At 39.4% G+C, this 22324-nt stretch overlaps 2 protein-coding genes across 5 annotated transcripts in view; both read right to left on the minus strand.

Moving 5' to 3' along the window:
- Positions 1-22324, minus strand: part of LOC5573943 (tRNA-dihydrouridine(16/17) synthase [NAD(P)(+)]-like) — a 394431-nt gene that overhangs the window by 317273 nt on the left and 54834 nt on the right. The gene's annotated exons all lie outside the window — the stretch shown is intronic.
- Positions 14160-19071, minus strand: LOC5573960. Its single transcript, XM_001654930.2, has one exon. The coding sequence runs from the start codon at positions 17704-17706 to the stop codon at positions 14836-14838; it is 2871 nt and encodes a 956-aa protein (XP_001654980.1). The 5' UTR covers positions 17707-19071; the 3' UTR covers positions 14160-14835.

The raw sequence follows: 22324 nt of genomic DNA on the forward strand, positions 1-22324 counted from the left end.
CAAATGTGTAGATTTCGCAAAGAAATAATCCGCAACCTTATCCGACTTCACTTATGAGAACAAAGTAGGGTCGGTGTTCCCTTAGTGGACGGTCCCCTATAGTCACACTAGCGGCTTTAAACGGCCGTTTTGCTGGTAATCGTAGCAAAATATTTTAAGACATGAAGATCAGTAGCTATTTATCTAAGTACCATTGACACACAGCTCGATTTTGTTCAAAATATGATCGAAATAAATAGTTTTGCTTAAAATTTTAGCTCCCTTGCACCTATAGTTAACCTATTGTTCCTATAGTAGCACTACTGAGAGAAACTATTTTTTTATTAAACAAAATAGTTGATAAATTAGGAACTTTTTTACATCAATCGAACGCTTTTGATCCACACTTCAAAGGAAAAATATAAAAGTTTTGTAAAACTACGGTTTTGATTTGTGTTTTGCTTATTCCGTGAGGCTAGTGCTACTATAGGAACAGAAATTAGGAATAGTGCTACTATAGGCACATGTGTTCCTATAGTGGCACAAGCGATAATAAATACAAAAACACGAGTTTTCTTATGTTTCATAATTTTTCCACAATGCCAAGATAAAAAGCTTTCAGATGATCTAAAAATAATTCCGCAGGCTTTATTTTTCAATTTAATACGAATATTTGTTCTTAGCTATGTGGCTATTGGTACATCGACCCTAGATAACAACGACCAATAAATTCTTTACTTTAAGAGCTACAGAGTTGTTATTTCAGTAAAAACATGAGTTTTATGATATGTAAGTAAAGCAGAAGAAGTGATTGGCGCTGGTCAACGAAGACGAAATGACTGGTTTGATGAAGAGTGCCAGAGAGTGACAGACGAGAAGAATGTCGCAAGACAGAATATAGAGTGGTAAAGAGCAGCGAGAGCCGAAGAAAGTCGAATTCACCGCAAAAAGAAAAGGCAGCACGAAGAAAGAGTGGTAGCTGAAGCTCAAGATAGCGTGAACCGGAACGATATGCGGAGATTTTATGCAACGATAAATGGCGCGCGGCATAATACCGTACCAGTACCCGTCATGTGCAATGATCGAGAAGGGAATTTGCTGACCGATAAAATGGCGATGGCTGCCAGGTGGAAGAAGCACTTTTAGCAGTTGTCGAATGGCGAAAATGGAAATGTAGCGAGAAACATTGATGATGACAATCAAGATGTGGACCCATCGATCATAGGAAAGGTTAAAAAGGCTATCAGCGAGCTGAAGAATTGTAAGGCTGCTGGGAAGGACGAGACCACAAAAGTGGCCGGCTTTACAGGAGGACGAAAAAATGCCCATTGGCTATTTGAATGGCTTACGCCCAATCTACAAGAAAAGGTACAGACTGGAATGTGCCAGTAACAGGGGAACTATCCTGCTAAATTCGGCGTACATCCTGTTAACCAGACTGAGACCGCTCGAGAAAACCTTCGTCAGCGAATACCAAGCTGGTTTTCGTGAGGGCCGCTCGACAACGGACCAGATGTTTACCTTGCGAATGATCCTAGATGATTTCCGGGAGTATAACTTGCATACTCACCATCTGTTTATTGATTTCATGGTGGCGTACGATTCAGTGAAAAGAAATAAGATGTGAAAAATAATGTCTGAACATGGTTTTCCGGCGAGACTAATTCGGCTGATACGTGATACGCTGGATGTTCCGAAATCGAATTTACCATTTAAATGAGAGTATGAGGTTTTGGTCGACTTTTTCTCTGGATCGAACCACTGTGGATTGCTGGTGGTTATGCACTGCGACTCGATCAGGCTTCACAGGCTTGGTAAGCACTCACCCATTCCCCCGATCATCAGTCGTTTGCGGTGTGCATTTAGCGTCATTCACTGTTGTTGCTATTGCTGTTTCAGTAGCTCAGACATAAACTACTGACATAGATACAGAGAGACATACCACCGACCAGCTTTCCAGCTTTTAGGATAGTTTTTCCGCCGCCACTTCGTGTCATGGCGAACAGTTCACGCGGAAGTTAGCTACCATTTCTTCGTGGTGATGACGTGGAAGGCAGGACGAGCGGGAATGACATCGATAATTCCGAATTGGCAGCAGCTGAGCCGTAAAGTCTATCAATCCGGCGGCGTTTTTTTTTTACGTTGAGTTGATTTTGGTTTGGATCTGTGCTTTGGTGGGACTGGCTATGGCGAAGGAAGCACTCGTAAATCCACATAGCAGTGATTTATCTGTATCAGTTATATTTGAGGGGATTCATTTTCGCATATATTTGCTTCTCTTTGTAGTTACGTCTCTACTGGGACAGAGTCTGCTTCTTAGCTTAGTTACCAGCATTTTTTAATAATTCATTAGTATCATTACGAACATTACATTTTTTATTATATCTAGGTGTTCTGCATAAGATGATACAAACAACCCAATTTGGCAAAACCAAATAAAGCAATAGCATTTAATTATACTAGAGTTTGTATCCTGATACGCGTATTTCGACTTCAACTGTCAGACCGTCTTCAGTGTCGTGTACTAGGCTCGACTTCCTAATACACGACACTGAAGATGGGCTTACAGTTGAGGCCGAAATATGCGTATCTGTCAAAGGATACAAACTCTAGTGGAATGAAATGGTATAGTACTAAATTCGGTTTTCATTTACCAATTTAACAAACCTTTCGATCAAACATCATTCGACCAACTCACTCGTGGAACAACTTTCAAAGTAATTCCAACGGCAGGATTTTATTTCAGGAGAAATTAAAAAAAAAACTTTAAAGTAGGATCATTTCCTTAACCAAAATCATGGTGCATTTAATCTCCCTCTCCCCCAAGCTGCGCCACGGGTTCGAAAGAATTTTCCATCCATTGTCTGTTTTCACACTGCCATTCGCCAGTGTTATTTTTCTTCCGCCTTTCCACGGATATTCTCACATACACAATCGAGGTTTTGAACACAAATTGAATCGTCGGGAGAACAGAGCTCCCGTAGTCAGCTCATCGTTTGTCGTCGTTGTCGTCGTCGTCACCATCGTAGAAAACGGCAAGTGCACCAATAGTAGCAGACTGTGCAGCGGAAAAAACAACACCCTGCAGAATAGTGCGCCTTGGCAGACGAGCTGGTAGGCAGGGAAAGGTGTTCTAAAAAGGACTGATATGGTACTTCCCAAGAGTTTTCCGACTTTCTGCTATCAGAAATATAGCCACAAAACTTTGATAATAAGAAAAATGTTCAGCTAGCCTCCAACACTGGAACTCCGAATTCAGAACCCGACACCTCTCCATTACACCATCAAGTGATACATGACGAAGGTGTGATTATTTGCTAATATGAATGCAAGATTCATATACACTATAACCTCAATTTACGAACTAAATCGGGGGTGCGTAAATTGAGTTGGTGCGTAAATTGAATCAGTGCGTAAAACGAGGGAGCTCAGTTCGTAAAACGAGGTTTTCCGTTTGGAGTCTACTTGTATGAAATTAATTTATATTAGTTAGAAAAAATATGCCTTTTTAGCACCATTAACATATTAATAATACATTGGGTTCTAAATCAGGCTAGAATGTGTGCAAGTTAAGGTCTTCCAAGAACTCTTTGGAGTTTGGGCATATGATTCTACATAAGTTAACGGAGATCAATTTATCATTTCTACGTAGAAGAATGTCTCACATTACTGGACCCTAGAAGATTGTTATATTTTTAAGAAGCGTTTGTATTGTCAGATCCAAGTTTTGGTAATTAAGTGAGTACAACAGGTGTTCTAGTTCATCCAAAAACTTCCTGGAATATATACCTGCAATGTACTGGCATATTTAGCGATCCTTTGATGTTTTTTTGATATGGCACAGGGCCTTATCTATTAGTAAAATGAGTATTTTTATAATTTGATGTCCTAGGTCCTCCTAGGTCCTGCCGATGTCCTAGGTCCTCCAAGGACTCCATTTAATTTAGGCCTTGGGATCTACGACCGTAATAAGAGATTAGAAATTACTTTTCAATTACTCCACAGGCCCTTAACCATTCATGTGAGTAAACGGTGTATTGTAATAATTTGTGCGGGTGTCCTAGGTCCTCCAAAGACTCCATTGAATATAGGCCTTGGGATCTACGACCGTAATAAGAGGTTAGAGGTTAGTTTTCAATTACTCCACAGGTCCCTAACCATTCATGTGAGTAAACGGTGTATTGTAATAATTTGTGTGGATGTCCTAGGTCCTCCAAGGACTCCATTGAATATAGGCCTTGGGATCTACGACTGTAATAAGAGATTAGAGGTTATTTTTCAATAACTCCACAGGCCGTTAACCATTCATGTGAGTAAACGGAGTATTGTAATAATTTGTGCGGATGTCCTAGGTCCTCCAAGGACTCCATTGAATAAAGGCCTTGGGATCTACGACCGTAATAAGAGATTGGAGGTTTCTTTTCAATTACTCCACAGGCCCTTAACCATTCATGTGAGTAAACGGTGTATTGTAATAATTTGTGCGGATGTCCTAGGTCCTCCAAGGACTCCATTGAATATAGGCCTTGGGATCTACGACCGTAATAAGAGATTAGAGGTTACTTTTCAATTACTCCACAGGCCCTTAACCATTCATGTGAGTAAACGGTGTATAATAATAATTTGCGCGGATGTCCTAGGTCCTCCAAGGACTCCATTGAATATAGGCCTTGAGATCTACGACCGTAATAAGAGATTAAAGGTTAGTTTTCAAATACTCAACAGGCCCCTAACCATTCATGTGAGTAAACGGTGTATTGTAATAATTTGTGTGGATGTCCTAGATCCTCCAAGATCTGTATTGAATATAGGTCTTAGGATCTACAAGCGTAACCAATTATCAATAGATGCTTTTTTGATATGGCACAGGCCCTTATCTATATGTAGCAGTAAAATGAGTACAGGTCGGACTCGATTATCCAGAGACTCGATTATCCGGGAACTCGATTATCCGGGAATTGATTATCCGGAATTTTAGACTCGATTATCCGGAATTAGTGTTTTGATGTTCTTGTTTTTCAATTTTCATGCCTAAATCTGAGATAATTTTATGTTGCTATATACAATATGAATGGTTTTGTAGTTTTGAACGTATTTAAGAAAAGAGGGGTTTGAAAAAGTGATTTTTTGTGTATGCTGGCCAAAAAAAATTTTTCTTGTAAAGGCCCCTACTGTTCCTAAAAAAAATTTCTGGCTACGCCACCGCATCATATAAATAAAATAACATTTAAGTTCTTTTATCGAAGATTTCGATTTTTTCTTTGTGATTCGATCATCCGGAGTATTCGATTATCCGGAGTGAAAAAAAAATCGATACTCCGGATAATCGAGTCCAACCTGTATTGTTATAATTTGTACCGATATCCTATGTCCTCCAAAGACTTCATTAAATATAGGCCTTTGAATCAATAAACGTGAACAATGGTCTATAGGTAGTTTTTTTTTTAATATGGCACAGTCTCTTAACCATTCATTTAGGTCAACGGAATATTTTATTGATTTATACGGATGTTTTTGGTGCTCCAAGAACTCCATTGAATAAAAGCCTTTGGATCTACGGCCATAATAAGTTATTAGAAGATAGTTTTCAAATACTTCAAAGGCCCCTTACCATTCCTGTGGGTAAACGGTGTATTGTATGAATCTGTGCGGATGTCCTTGGTCCTCTAAAATCTCTATCGAATATGGGCATTAGGATATACAAGCGTAACCAATCTTCAATAGATAGTTCTTCAATATTGCAAAGGCCTCTTACTGTCCATATTTGCAAACGAAGTGTTGTATTCAGTTGAATTTGCGTAAAAACAGACTTCGTTGATTGAGGTTTAGGTGAATTTAATTTAAAAATGGCGTCAGACATCGATTTTTGTCAACAATATACTCCAAACGTAGGTCGCCATCTTGGATTCCAAAATCGCGTCAAACATCGATGTTCGTCATCCCCTCGTCGTGCCCGTTCTGAAAATACCCGTATTGCATGGGTTTCCAATGATTTTATCCACCCGGAGGTCACCATCTTGGATTTAAAAAAGGCGTCGAACATCGATTTTCATCATCCCCTCGTCGTGGCCATTCCGTAAATACCTATAATGCATGAGTTTCCAACGATTTTTCAAACCGGGAGTTGCCATGTTGGATTCCAAAATTGCGTCGGACATGGATTTTCTTCATCTCCTAGTCGTGCCCGTTCCAAAAATACCCATATTGTATGGGTTTTCAACGATTTTCCCAAACCAGAGCTCGCCATCTTGGATTCCAAAATGGCGTCGGACATCGATTTTCGTCATTCCCTAGTCGTGCCCGTTCCAAAAATACCCATATTGTATGGGTTTCCAACGATTTTCCCAAACCAGAGGTCGCCATCTTGGATTCCAAAATGGCGTCGGATATCGATTTTCGTCATCCCCTAGTCGTGCCCGTTCCAAAAATACCCATATTGTATGGGTTTCCAACGATTTTCCCAAACCAGAGGTCGCCATCTTGGATTCCAAAATGTCGTCGGACGTCGATTTTCGTCATCCCCTAGTCGTGCCCGTTCCAAAAATACCCATATTGTATGAGTTTCCAACGATTTTCCCAAACCAGAGGTCGCCATCTTGGATTCCAAAATGGCGTCGGACGTCGATTTTCGTCATCCCCTAGTCGTATCCGTTCCAAAAATACCCATATTGTATGGGGTTTCAACGGTTTTCCCAAACCGGAGGTCAATAATTTCCCACAGAATTGTCAAAACTCAATTTACGCACTGCGTAAAAAAAGTGACTTAAATTGAGTTTACTGCGTAAAAAAAGTGACTTAAATTGAGGTAGCGTAAAAAAAGACTTCGTTTTAGTTGTACAGCGATACTTCCTTCGTTAGTCTTCGAAGTCCGTCACCATCAGATACCGAGCTTAGATGGCAATGTTTGCTAAGTTACTGCGATTTCATCTGATGCTATTCTTGATTGATATATAATCTGTCACTTTATACAACTTGACGCGATTTCATATTTCACCATTTACGACATGCTTTATTGTCAACACAGATTGTCGTTAATGAATCGTAGTGGGGAATTATAAAAAAATGTGTTGACATTCATTAAAATTAATTTGTCATATTGTGCGATTCTGATTTTTGACGTACTAATATGTGATTTTGGATGCAACTTCTTATATGATTCACTGCGTTCTCATATTAAAACTCAAGACATATTTGTGTTTTAGATTGATCGCTCTCTATAGACCTTGCCCTCATTTTTATCTAACGATTAAATAATCAAACAAACGTTTGGTAAGCAGTTTACTCGATTCAATAAATATTATGTAGTGTCAAGAGAAATTCTTTGAAGTATGAGTCGAGAAATAACTTCAGATGTCTGCAAAGATAATTCCTGACATTTCTCACGGCAGTTCTCAGGTTTTCAGAAATGTAGTTAAAGAACCTTCCAAGGAATTTTCTATTATTTATATTCCTCAAAGTATACGTTTAGAAAAGATTTGTTTTCGTTATTTCTTGAATTTGTGTCAAAACATTGTTAATAAAAATGCAACGAATGTTGAGGTCTTCAATGAATTTCTCCTAGATTTGATCGATTGATTCTTTCGTCAGCTTTCCTAGGGGTTCCTTCTAAAATTTCAATCAAGACTTCTCCAGTACCTGGAGAGCGTGGGTCGCAGTCGAGGATGGAGAGAAGCGGCCATGAATCGAGTGAATTGGCAAGATATTGTTGGCGAGGTTTTATCAAGATAATCGATGTAAACCCAAATAAATAAATAATTCTTCAGCAAAACACCAGTAGTTTCCATTGGATATCTTTAGAAATTGTTTCAAAATATTTCCTAAAAATTTCCGCATAGATTCTCACAGAAGCCCGTATCCACCACGTTTTTTTTCTGCTATTTCATGCTAAATTCGGGTAGAGGATTTCATTACGATTAACGAAGTTCTCTACACCTACCTACAGGGCGTCATTCAAAAATTTCCTTCCAGATTATTCCAGAAACTAGCTTACCCAGCGTGGCTAGCCACGTTCTAACGGAATTTGTAAGCGAAGGCTATGTAAAATCTTCTGAAAATTGATGATGTCTATGTTTAACTGCAAAATTGACAGAGAAATTTCTTTATTGATAAATAAGCCAGTCACAGACGTCACACTCTCATCATTGTGCATCGACCACCTTTTGAACGGTCAATTCAAACATATGGTAGGTGGCCAATCTGCCACCCGCAGCGCTCGCATCGTTCTTGTTCATGTTTGATGTTTGCACACTACTGTCATTTGTTGGTCCGTCGGCCAAACACACCGATTTTAGCATTGGACGTACATGTCCTCGTGACTATGATTTTGATCGAGATTTGTTCTAAGTGTTACGTCCGTTTGTCTGTGTGCTAGTGGTGTACAAGTGATAAGCTGAGAAGCAAACCCTGTCCCAGTGGAGATGTAATGTTAGAAGTTTAAGATAATGGTTATGATTTTATTAACATGAACCAAAATCGATACGCTTGATATTGATGAACGCAAAATCGCCTAAATTTATGATCTAACCATACTCTGTGCTCTGTCTTTGATGTTATTCCGTTGTAATGTTCTGATCTGAAATAATTACAGCCCTAGGTGTTGTTATAATGTTTCTTCTGTTGTGAAATATTTCAAAAGTTGCAGAAGCTTCTATGAATTAGGGAAAAAAATCTTACTGAAAATTTTCGAATATTCTGCTTAATCCCGATCAATCAGCGTTACTATTTATTTATAGATCTTTGTCCAGCGATTCAAAACGAATCTATTTTGATCGCTATCGAAAATCACTGATTGGTTGACCGGGAGAGCTGTTGCAGTGTTCTATAATTGATTGTCATCTTTCGAAATCACAGTTGTAACGACTCATGGGAATTGAATCATCAAACAGGAATTCGTTGGAAAGCTATTTTAGGAGCCCATCATAGTTATCATATTTTTTTGCATCTATGAGTCGACATTGAGCCATGCTCTTAAATTGATGTTGTAGTGCTTAATGAATCATTTCGGTGAAACATTTCAAAGTGTTACTGACAGACAGACAACTCTGGGATTTTATATATATACATGATTCTCAAAGAAGTCCTCAAGAAATGTATTCAAGAAATTTAAAAACATTTTTTGGAAATTATGAGAAATAAACATCAAAATATTCCGAAAAACATTTCCATAGGGTAAAGAAATCTCCGATAAAAGCTCTTAAGAAATACCTCATGAACTCCTGTAGCAGGGAACTCATACGAGAACTCGAATCTTCGAACTCTTGATAATGTTTTGGGGAATTCTCTAGTTTAAGATAAATTACTGAAATATACATGAAAAAAAAACTACCCAAAAACTCCTCCAGCTTAACCCCTCTACCGGCAGCTTCACTTTTTACCGCAAAATTCAAATTCAAATCATTATAACTTTTTTGTTTTTCAATATTTTTGCACCATTTTTTCACAAGCTCTCGAAAAACTCTTCTAGTTTTAGGATGTGTGTCGATATTGATCATTGGTCATCTGGTTTTGAAGATATTCCAAAATTCCTTGGGGGACCGACCCGTCACTAGAACCTCCCGTTAATTTCTCAGGCTACAGAATTTTAATAGTACTCGGATGTTCACTGTTCGGAACAATACATTAATAAGAGTATGTTGTGAAAAAATGAAGCAATTTGGTGCAGCCGTCTTTAACTAATAACAATTTAGGTTTCTGGAACCGCGCTGACCAAATAAAGATCTTAAAAACTTCAAAAAACATCATATCGTAATTTTCAGATATCTCCAAGAGTACTGAACCGATTTGTATGATTTTTTCATAGAAGCTCCCTATTACCTGGCATTATATAGCGCACGTTTTATTTTTTTGATAAATTGATCAAAAACAAAATGGCCGCCAAAGACATTTTAAATGGAAAATGTCGGTCCCCCAAGGAACATCGGAATATCTTTAAAACCAGATCACCAATAATTAATATCGACACGGATTCCTAAACTAGTAGAGTTGTTTGAGAACTTGTGAAAAAATGGTACAAAAATATTGAAAAAAGATTTGAATACTTATTTTGGGGTTAAAAATGAAGCTGCTGGTAGAGGGCCTAAGGAAATAGCTTCACGATTTACTAAAAAATATCAGCATACGATTTCTGAAAATGCGAAATAATGACCACGTGGCTTATGGACGACCCCTGTGTAAGACTAAGAATCAATGAAGCTTGTAATAGTTTTGTTACTTGAAAGATACTTTCTAATGGTTTAGAAGAGTATTGTATCTAGTCATATAGAAGAAACAACGAATTTTGTATCGAGGCTGCGTGAATCTATACTACATCGGCCAAACAGTGTCTCATACAAAAATGTAAATCTTATTTTGCATGCTCAATGAGTTTAATTATCAAAAAATCAATTGATCATAGTTTGAATGTCATCTTTACTGATCTGTCCAATTGACTTAAATCTTTAAGACACGTACCCTGCCTTTTCCGGCTGTCTCAAAATTTAGAATCGAGTGACATCATAGTTCTGCGACTTCATATTTTTTATACACATTTGTTTGACATTCAAACTGTCGATTTAGAGGCAAATACATAAGTTTTTATTCAAATACATAAGTTTTTATTCAAATACCGATCAAAAACTCTATGAAATTTGATAACATCAAAAAACCGTTACCGTTACGTTGTGCAAGAAATCGTCAAATATTGGAAAAAAAATATCGATACCATTTCAGTTCCATTAAATCAAACAGAGTAGAGGATTATTAGAATCAAATCACTAGCTTTTAGAAGGATTTTATAAATATTCAAGCTGCTTGTTTTTATGTCAATAATACAGAACTAATCAAAACATTTTCAACTTTTTCGTTTTGTCACACAAAATGGTCAAATTTTGAGACCTAATAAAAAAAAAAAAGTTTTGTGATTATAAATTACCAACACTAAAGATGTTTTACGTAAACTTTCATGGATCGTAATAACATAAAGTTTGCAAGATTTGGTTTTTGATTTTTGGATACATAAACTCAATTTGTTATTGTCAAAAAATCGCATTTACTATTAGAAATCTTGGAAAAACATATTTGCCATGGTAGAGATAACATAATAATTGTTATCAATCGAAAAGTCCAAAATACGGAGGATGCCATCCACTCTCTGAAATTCATAGGAAATCCGGAGAATTGGAATTACCCATGGATCTACGCCAGTTCATGCGGGAAGATGTTTGGGTGGTAATATTATGGCAAAGAGGCTTGCTTTTTAGTTAGCAGATTGCCTATGTATCAGGCGTAAGGAAATGCGTGCTATAATGAAGGAAGAATGGAAGCATAGGCTAACGGTTTTTTTGCCCATCTCTGGTTCTAGCGAATGCTATGAACAAATAGATCAACTGTGATATATTAAGAGTGAACGACACAAGCAAGTGAAGGATACAGCTATAAAGTGTGATCATTTTGAAGAGTTTAGCAAGAAACTGTTTGTGAAAAATGCGCGCACAACACTAAACTACACTAAATGTACAGTTTCAAATGAGATAAAACATGGAAACAGTTGAAAGGCACATTCCAGACCACCGTCCCCTACCAGCAAAAAAACGCCGTAGCGACGAAAGGACAAGGTTGAATAGACTGATAGTGTTTTTTTTCTTGTTTGTTGGTAGCAGAGCCATCACCATCGCCATGCAGTCCCATTTTTGCTGGATGCAATCGAATCGATGCAGTTGCGCCATGCCTTACGGAAGGGCGCAATGCGAGATAGGGGGCTGGGATTCAGTGTCGTGCCATAATAGTGGCCTTACTGCTTTGCCGAAGAATAAAGCCAATTTTTGAAAAGTTTTGGTTTGATTGGGTGGATTCTAGGATCCTGTTTGGGACGGTTTTTATTGGCTCCTCTGACTGTGATTTAAGATGGCAGAGGGTGAGCGATGCTGTGCAACTCTGCTGGATTCGTTTATGTCTAATTTAAGGACGTAACGAGGTTGTACTGGTTTATGGGTCATTGAGTTAGGATTGCGTTTTTTGGTCATTCAGTCAATTTCTGCTTTTTAAATGCTGTTATGTTTTTGAGAATAAATTAAATTCCCTTCCTCTTTCTGGCGTTATGTATCAACTGGGACAATTTTCTTTGTAATCCACTAGTCGGAATTTGGCCATATGTGACATTTTGATAACTTTCACATTTTAAATAGGGAACCACTATGTCCATAACTGGTACACTTACCCTATTTTGATTATTTTCGATCATTGTGCTGAAACTCAGGTTTAGTAACAAAGTTTCAATAGTTTATTTTTGAAATTTTGATTCCATTGAGAATCCTGAAAGGAAGGATAGGAATTATAGAAAGTATCTGAAGAATCATCTCAGGGATTTCTCCTAAACCTCACAGAATTCTCATCGGTATCGTTTCAGGATTCTCATTGAATTCGTCGCAGGATTCACATCAGAATCCTCTCTAGATTCTTATCAGGCACCTTTCAGGATTCTCATCAGATTACTCGCGAGATGCTTGTCATAATCCTAGTAGTATTAGCCCAAGAAAGCTTTCTAGGATTCTCATCAAAATCCTTTCAAATTTTCATCGGAATCCCTAAAGGATTTCATCAGCATCGATGCCGATTTCTCATCAGAATCTACATAGGATTCTCATATGAATCCTTTCAGGTTTCTCATCAACACCGTTCCAAATTTATCTTCTTTTTTCTACTTTCTATCTTGTCACAATACTTCCATGGTTCTCATCGGAATCCTTCGAAGATCATCACACTTCTCTGAAGATTTTCATCAGAGTTCTTCCCGGATTCTCTACTACTCTTATCCAAATACTTCCGGGATTCTTATCCAAATTCTTTAAGAATGCTTATTCAAGTTCTTCCAGAATTTGCATCAGAATTCTAGGATTCTAATTGACATTCTACCAGGATTCTTACCAAAATCCTTCCTGTATTCTGATTACAATCCTTCCTGGAATTTCATCAGAATTTTTCTTTAATTTTCGTGAACAAAAGAGCACCATAAATCGTCCATGCTTAGTGATGGAATGTGGCGAAAATGTCTGCTGAACCAGAACAAAAACAAATCAAAATGCTCGCGAGCATCAAAGTGCTGATTTACTCGCATCTGTCATGCTCGCGAGTAAACGAAGCTAAAGTGATTCGTGAACGTGTTCGAAACTGTTCAGAGTTAGCGCTTTTGGGAAAAAAAGCTATTTCCCCTCCGAGATTTCTGGTTTTCAAGGGTTTCTGACAACAAACTGGTAGTTCACTGTCAATTTGATGGATATACCATTGATTTGTCTATCAAAACCGTAATAAATCACACCCTGTTTGATTACTCGCGAATTAATATTTGCGAACTTTTTGCTATTCCTTTTAGTATATTCTTCCGAGCAGGAGAGTGCGAACATTTTCACCACTCTCCATGGCTTTTAGGGGCTATACACAGAGTCACTAATATGAATTATTGGGTACCGCTTACCCTATGCGAGTTCAGTTCAAAATCTCAAACAATAATCAAAATATCCAAGGCAAGCTTTCTGTGTTTGTCCCGAGATTAGGAACAAGGACACTTTACTTGGAGCGTTACGAAGCTTAACATGTTTTTGATATCAATGATTCAACCAGGAATAACTACAATAGTATAGAGATTTTTTTTATTATAAAAAACATTATGTCAATATCCTTCTATTTTAGCGAACAATGAGAAAGAACTTTTCATGCTCAAAAATCATTATTGATAAGATCGAGTTCGCCATTGAAAACCCAACATAATTTATCTTCCATACTCGTTGAACACCCTGAAACACAATGGAATTTCCCAGACATCCCGTGAGTTGACAAACGACGAGCCATAGACATGTCTTCTAAAAATATACTACCATTTCATTATCCAATGAATCCACTCTATCAGTTCCTCACACCCCTACAAGGTAATATGAACCCGACAAACCCATGAAACGTAGCAAAACTTCACCATTGTTTGCTGCCCAGACCACCCTTCAAGATTAGTACTGCAGATAAAAATAGATAAATTACATCAATTTTATCATTACCAGTCGCCGCACCTCCGATAAATGCTATCACAGTGTTCCAGAAATACAACCAAACCTTACCCTTACGACGACGAGGAACCGATTCCAAATGAATCCAGAAATAGACAACAACATGACAATTTCTCATTAAATTAGAACACTCGCCAGAACACTGCTTCGTTCGGTATTTTTACTCATTCTAGAAACAAATATTTTATTTCTATATATGGTTGCCTTCCTTTTAAAACCTTCCCCCTTTCTGCTCTGCGTTTATAAAACAAATATATAATAGATAATCTTTCACTGTTGTGTGATGCACCAATATCCGCTTCCAAGTACTACTACAGTTCTACATCTCGAACGCAAATTTGCCGAGACAGTTTGCGTGTGTCACAAATCACGTTCGCCTTGATTAACACTAATTTAGATATCGTCGTTTGTTCACTTCGTCAACAATCTTCGAAGGTATTACTTCTCTAAATGGGAGGTTCTCCACATAAAAAAATCGTTTCTCCAAAAAATCTCTCTCTTTCTTCACACTAAAGTTTTGCGTTTTTTTTTGTATTATTATTTTGTTTAGAAATTTCAATTTCGTTGTTTCACAAATACTGATCTCACATTTGGTTTAATTATTTTCTTAGCTACAATATCGTACAGTAACAATTCAATTAGTTTAACATTTGTGTGATATATGAAGTCATAAGGAGAAAGAGTTGTCGCGAAGAATTTGTAATTTAGAGAGAGCACGTTAGTTAGTTTCTAGACTTGATGAGTCTAGCTGAGCTGAGCAGAGCTGAGAGTCCACGCTCAGGAAAGTACAGTGGGAAACGACGAAAACACGTACACACGAACTTTTCTAGGATGATCTATCTACAGAGGATGAAGCACCGGCAGCAGTGCCACTTCCACTAGCGCACATGTTGACCACAGGAGAAGCCAGAGACGCTATGCCAGCGGAGCACGAGTGCCGACAGGGCTGCGGCGAAGTTGGGTTCGACAGGCCGGATTCGTGGATTGGCGACAGCGTAGGGCTGCGATTACGTATTAAGTTCTTACGGCGGTTCCGTCGGTACGAAGCCGACGTTGGTGGATGGACCGGAATGCGAATCGTTGTTGGTTGCGGCTGTTGCTGCTGCTGTTGTTGTTGTTGTTGTTGCTGCTGAACAAAGATGAGCGTATCGGCCAGCTCTTGCAGGTCGTCGGTGGTATTTTTGAGCTTACGTCTTGCCGGAGGCGGCAGAGCGGGCATCGTCGGAGGTGCTTCGGTCCGGATGGTGGTCGTAGGCAGAACCGACGAGCCTTGATGATGTTGGACGGATGGCGATCCAGGTCCACAGGCGGATATTCCTGCGGCTACCACGGCGGTGCATTCGGTTGACGAAAGCGGGCGTACCTGGTTCTGTTTAACGTTGGTGGAGGTGGTTGATGCTGGATTGATGCCAGGCCGGCAACGAGGTCGACGGTAGCGATCAATCATTCTAATCATGTGCCTCAGGCGAACTACCGGCCAAGGTCGGACAAGTCTAGCCCGTGGACGCTTCGGTACTGGGGAAACGCTGACGGGCATCAGGGTTATATCGTTTCCGTTGGCATCGTTCAGAATGCGATTGTTGTTACCATTGCTCGTTGAACTCACACTGGTGTAGTTGTTGTTGATCGCATTGTGCTCGCCCACCGCCAATAGATTATTGTTATCGTAGAGTCCGTTTCCGCTACTGTTACTACTACCGGTACTAGTGCTACAGTTATTGTTGCTAACACAGTTATTATTCCTATTGTTATTGGCACGATTTTCATTATTTGTCAGTTCATAGGGATTCAGTTGCTGTTGTCGCTGAAAGTGATTATGTTCGACTACGTTGGTTATTTCCGGGTATGGCGCAGTCCCATGCTGCTGTACTGTAGCAGAAATCGATCGCAACGGATCTCCCGGAACGTCCGGACTGTCCGGAACGTTTGAACAACAGTTCCATTTCCTTTTCCATCGGTGGTGCTTGGTGAGAGATTTGACGCAACATCGTTTCTCCTGAAGTGTAGCCGCTAGCTGCTCGCTTTTCTCCAAAGCGCCTCCAGCAGAAGGCTTAACCTTAAAGCTACAAAACGTGCATTGTTCGCTGTACTGGACGTAAGACTCCGCAGTGGTGGTAGTCTCAAAATCATCTCCGTTGACTGTTTGACGAAACTGAGAACAGCAATGAAATGTTCGAGATTCACATTTTTCACGGGGATGGCCTTTGACGGCGGCCACATTTCGTTCTTCCAGCATTGAACACATGTAGAATGCTGCCTTCTGGTGGGTTGCAGTTGATGCACTGGTTGCAGTCGTTGCAAGCGAGACCGCGTCCAGGTTCCGCAGGCCTGCCGAGGTGATGTTGTTGGTACATTCTTTCGAGTTATCACAGCAATGCAAGGTACGAGGTCGTTGACGGTTCAAGTCATTCAGAGTGCCCGATACCGGTAGGACCGAGGGATTGACCGAAGAACAGACGTAAACCTCGGGTAGGTGATTGGTTTTGGTACAGTTGGTCAGAGTGCTCAACTTGGACGTCGTGCCTATGGTAGATGTGGTAGTTGAAGGACCATTTGCGAGGTGTCGTGCGTTCTGTGCGATTGTTGGCAGATTGGTCATCACATTCTGACGATTGTTGCGTATGTACTCGTAGGTGGTGAGACCGAGGAACGAGATGTAAACGTGAAAAAAGCATAGATGGATGAGAAGGCCTGCTGCTATCGCGGCCAAGATTCCCAGGAATCCGATGCATACCAGGAATATGGTATTGTTGACGCTGATCCCGGTTGAACTAGGTTTGTCGCTTGTCGCGTCTGATGATTCGGTGACATTGTCCACTATCGTATCGTTGAAGAAAGTTTGGTTCAGTAGCAAATCCTGTGCAGAACTGGTGATGTTATCCAACAATGTGGGTAGCGTAGTGTTAGCAAGAGTATCGTTGTTGAGGTCGGAATCCGTTTGATCTGTAGCAGAGTTAACGATGGCAGGTCCGGTAGTAGAGGTGTCATTCGCGAAGCCAAACCATTCCAAGTTAAGCCAATCCGGTTGCACATGGTAAAGGACAATTTCCACTACAGCTGCGGCCAGAATGACCAACGCTGCGATGACAGCACTCACCACGCACATAAGGAATGCCGCATAGTTTCGACCGCCGACACAGTGATTTAACCATTTGCAATGGTGATCAAACGTTCCGACGCACTTGTTACAAACACTACAGTGTTTCGTCCGATGGCTAGTGGTTTTGATGTTGCACAGATGGCAACGTCCGTTCTCAATCACGTGCGAGTGCTTACTGCGGTCGAACTCGGGGACAACGGTGCGAGTACTCTTGCGACGAAGCTCTACGTCGGCTGGATCGAGCAACAGTGCTGCCAGATGAGATACCAGATGGAGCAGATAGAGTGCTGCGAGCAAATAATACAGCGGTCCTTGTACCGAAGGATTCAAGGCCGGTATGAGTAAGCCAAAGGTTGAATAACCGAAGAGTATCAACGCAAACCAACCGACTATCTGAAGAGGATGCAACGGTAACTGTAGTCCATGTACCCTCCGATCCTTGCGATATTCGGAAGCGCCCAAATTATCTTGCGATGAACAGAACCAATTCCTGGTGAGTTTCTGGCTGTGCTTGACTAAAACCTTCCGAAGCGTTACTGTAGATGCGGCTCCTCCTTCGTGTTTCGGCTGTTCTTGCTGGTGATGCTCTGTGAGCATGATATTCAATCCAGGATCGATGGGTTATTGACGCCTTTTCTTGTGCTGTAGTCGGCAATTTTTCTACCATCATAATACACTCGATTCGTCCCGAGATACACATACGCACATACACACTCACACACGACGCCGCGACCACGCAAAGTTTGCCGTCAGTTGGCTTTATCGATTGCAATTATTCTTCACACCCGATGTGCCTCCCACGCTCCAAAAGATAATGTTACAGAACACTTCCCACCCTCTTCAAAAAGTGGCAATCACGCAACGTTATTTCGTTCTTCCGACAAAGGCATTCCTTTTCGTCATCACTCGCGACCCGAAACTCGTATACTCTGCACTTTTAATTCGAAATCCAATCAGCAAACTTCTATTACGTTGCCTCTATTCATTATTCGCATACCGTATCCACAACTTGATAGCGCGTCACAAAAGCTGGACTTGAGCTATTTTTAATCCGTCATCCCAAATTCCAGGCACACACAGACACTACTTTTTCCTATCTACGTTTTTATGTCACACTTTGGAAGGCTACTTCCTTTTTCTACTAGCGTCGTCAGCGACGGTCGTCACAACACTCAGCCGAACAATCCAGCTTGCCGTACTCCAAAGGTTGGATCCTTTTCGGTTCACTCACATCTGTTGTGTTCTGTTCGGGATCCTACGGGTTTGCGTATTCGTTCCAGTTACTGCGAAGTCACGTACCGAGTTCATCGGTTGCCATCACACCTCTTCCTCCTCGTCACAATCGCACACAGACGCCCGCCAATGTTACACTCTCTGTTCAGATCGTTCAGACCACCAAGGATAACGGCATTATATAATGAAATTCGATGAATTTCCGCGCCATGTGCCACCTTCTCGTCGATTCGCGGAACTCTTCGTTTACAAAACAACATCACCCAGATTCCACAATATGTTTCACTCCTTTCTTTTGATAACTGTATTAATCCTCGATTGAAATTGGGCACTTGATTCACTCCACCTCATACATCCAATGGGAACAGAACTATATCACCTTGACGTCTGGGCAGCCAACGTACTATCCAGGTAATGTATACTCCGCCTTTGGGCAACTACACTGTCGACGACTACAGCAACTACAACGACCACCCATCGACATCATTTTCCACTTCCCATTGTAAATCCCAAAGCGTTGTCGGCTACAAGCCACGCGCATTTGTCTGTATGCGAGAACCGTCCAACTGTTATCCTTTCCTACGGCCACAAGGATATCAATCAAGCGAACGACGACGACGACGATGACGACAGGAAGGGTTGTTCCGAGAGCACCAAAGTCTGGATGATTTTCAGTTTCGTTACCGGTCCGGAAAGTGTCTCAACTGCGACTGAACGTCATCGAAGGTAGCGAATTACTTACTCGCCTCGAAGGATACTGTCGGGAAGGTAAGTCGTCGAGCGGAAATGAACCGCTGAGTGCTTTTTGTGAGATACTTTTCCGGGAAAGCGGGGAAAATGAGAACCGCATGAGCATCTAAATTGAGGGTTCGACACAGTGGATTTGATAGTATAACTTTAAAGGACTAATTACAGACAAGATCTTAACGGATTTCTTTAAATTTTGATTGAAATTTAATGCAGGCTGCAATAACCATACTTTGCATGCAATGTAGTCGCCAATTTTGATGAAATTTGACAAATTACCCATATTTCCGCTTATGGAAACCGGGGACAAATTGATTACCATTTTAAAACTTCTTGTTATATCATTCAATACTTGTATAACAATAAAAAAGAAATAAAAAAAACAAAATCCAATAAATTTAGACCATTTAAATCTGTAATTACCAATTGAAAAAAACAAAAGCAAACACTTTTTTATCATATCTCTAAGTATTCGTCAAGGTATCCATCGAAAACTCCGTCACAATGTATATCTAAGGATCCTTCCAGCAACTCCTCTTTGAATTCTTCTAAAAATCTTCAGAATAAATTTCAAGAATTCCATCAGCAGGACTGGTGACTTTAGTGATTAGAATTATTACAATAATAACTACAAAGTGACATCAAAACTACACGTATTATTAAAAAAAAAAACCTAGAAACGAAAAATACGTGCCTCATGACTAAGAATATCGACCAATCTACGTTTAGTGTGAAATTTGAACTGCAGCGTTTTTTCTGCATATATTTTTACTATCCGGTAGGGTGCCGGTGCCATTAGTGGACTACCTAATCTATAAAAAATCATAACAAAATAACGAAAAGCCTTAACCAAGACCTTTTGGCGTCAACAGAAAGATTTAAACTTCTACTATATGGGAAAAATATAAAAAGAGTGATAAAACTATTTTTTTCGTGTTCCAGTAGTTGCGCTAGTGCTCCAGTAGTAGACGTTCGGGAATGATATAAGGAATTTTAAACAAAATGGTAAATTTTTTCATGGGTTTAACATTTTTTCCTCGGAACAGCAATTAATATCTTTCGAATGAAGCTTAAAAATCATCTCTAGGGCTTTTCTTCATTTTTATACATCAATTTTAAAAACTGCTTCCATCCGTTGATCCACTGGAACACGACGGCAACTATTGGTGCAAGGGAGCAAATTTTTTGCATAAACTTTATTATTTATATGACTTTTTGATAAAATATAAAGCTGAAATTTGTCAAATCGACTAAACTAGAGACGATCTATCCACCAAAAATAGAACATGTCGTTTTTATCGAAAAATGTTCGTTTTATTGCATAGTCCAATCTACTGGTGCATTACAACCAGTGGTACCGGCACCCTATAAGACTAAATTGTCATAAATCATCAATAGGATGGCGCATTGGAGATCTCACTTCTATTTTTTTTTTACGAGACGGGTATAAGTTTGACATTGAATTCTATTTTAAATTTATGACGTCATTTATGTCTGATTCCAGTCGGTAGATAACCAGTAGCATCCCGACCAGTGGATTACAACAAAAGTGTATCATAATTATATCAAAATTTGTCACATATTAAAAAAAAAACCATCGATTAAGTTTTCAGCTTGAACGGATGTTCGGTTCTCCAGATCCGTGCTCTTGAAAATTTGAACATTGGCTTCGATTCATCTTCACCTTAATGTAGAGGATTTTTTTTTTATAATTTTTATTACTTTAACTACTAATCAGCCAAAATTTTAACATATTTTGTTAGAAAAAACGGCTAACTGAGTAACAAAATCTGTCACAACTCTACAAAAATCTACATTGCAACTGAATGTTTTAATAATCGAATTATTGAAAACAATCATATCACTCAGTGACGACTGGTATCACTGATATCACTATTAATTTACAAATAATATTGTGCGACAATATTTATTCAAGTATTCATGGCTCTATCCCGCTAGGCCGAAAGCCGTTAGGTCGAATGTCGTTGGGTCGAAGGTCATTAGGCCGAATGCCGTTAGGCCGAAAGGATCGATAGGCTGAAAGTGTTATTAAGCCGAAAATGGCTGATAGTTTCAATGAACCTTAAGGTCAAATGGGTAACTAGAAGCCGTCGAATGAACTTTTAGGTTGAAAGGATTGTTAGCTGTTAGATCAGGATAATTTGCATTACCTAGAGGACCACAATATACGCTGTGAAATACAACTAGAAAGAAAAGCCTTTGCATTAAAGAAGAAAAAATCACTGTTGAATGTGTTAGCTTTTTGAAATAGAAGTAAATGATAAAATGTTATTTCGGCCTAACGACCCTTTCGCCCGAACGATCCATTCAGCCTAACGACATTCAGCCTAACGGCATTCGGCCTAAAGGCCTTCGGCCTAACGACATTCGGCCTAACGGCATTCGGCTCAACGACCTGTGACTTAGTGACGACTTGTATCACTGATGTCACTATTAATTTACAATTAATACTGTGCGACAATGTTTCAAGTATTTATTATGGAAACGTGTTTTAGTATAGAAGTAGTCGACCAAAATCGACCAAAATTACCACCCAAATTTTTTACTCCTTACTCAAATATTAGCTTCTTTTTTTTTAGTTTTTGATACAATTTTCAATTTGGTTGTTCCTGGTCTAACAGTCTCTGGCCTACATCTTCAGGAGGAGTTTTATTGGTATTCTTTTTAGAGAGTAGGTTGAAGATTCTTTCAAAGAAATAGAGATTACCGATGAATTTTCTATCACTAGCAAATCATTTAGTAGGTTTGTCTGATATTGCTCCTGTAGGCGAATTCCGGTGCGTATTTTCTTCGAAGAAAAGAAAATTTTCTTGCTGGTGAGTAATGGAAGAAAATTTCTTCTCTTCGAAGAAATTGTTCACCGGAATTCACCTACTGGTTTTCGCCAAAATTCATTCTAATAAGGGAACTTATTCTAGGACTTTTCCGAATATCTTCCTAGAATTCTTCCGAAAATCCTTTGGGATGTTCTTTTTAGGTTTGTAGAAGGATTTCCAGGAGAATCCTGGGATAATTAGCGAAAGAATCACAGAGAAAATCTGAAAGAGTCCCATGAGGATTTATGGAAGAATTACAAATGGATTTTTGGATTTATTTAATAGTGATATCCATAATTATCCCAGGATTTTTTTGGAAAAATCACTGTAAGATTTTCAGGGAATTCTCAGGGTTGTTGAAAGAATTCACTAAGACATCCGGAAGAATGCCTTAAATT

This window comes from Aedes aegypti, chromosome 2, assembly GCF_002204515.2.
Source record: "Aedes aegypti strain LVP_AGWG chromosome 2, AaegL5.0 Primary Assembly, whole genome shotgun sequence".
Classification (NCBI taxonomy): Eukaryota; Metazoa; Arthropoda; class Insecta; order Diptera; family Culicidae; genus Aedes; species Aedes aegypti.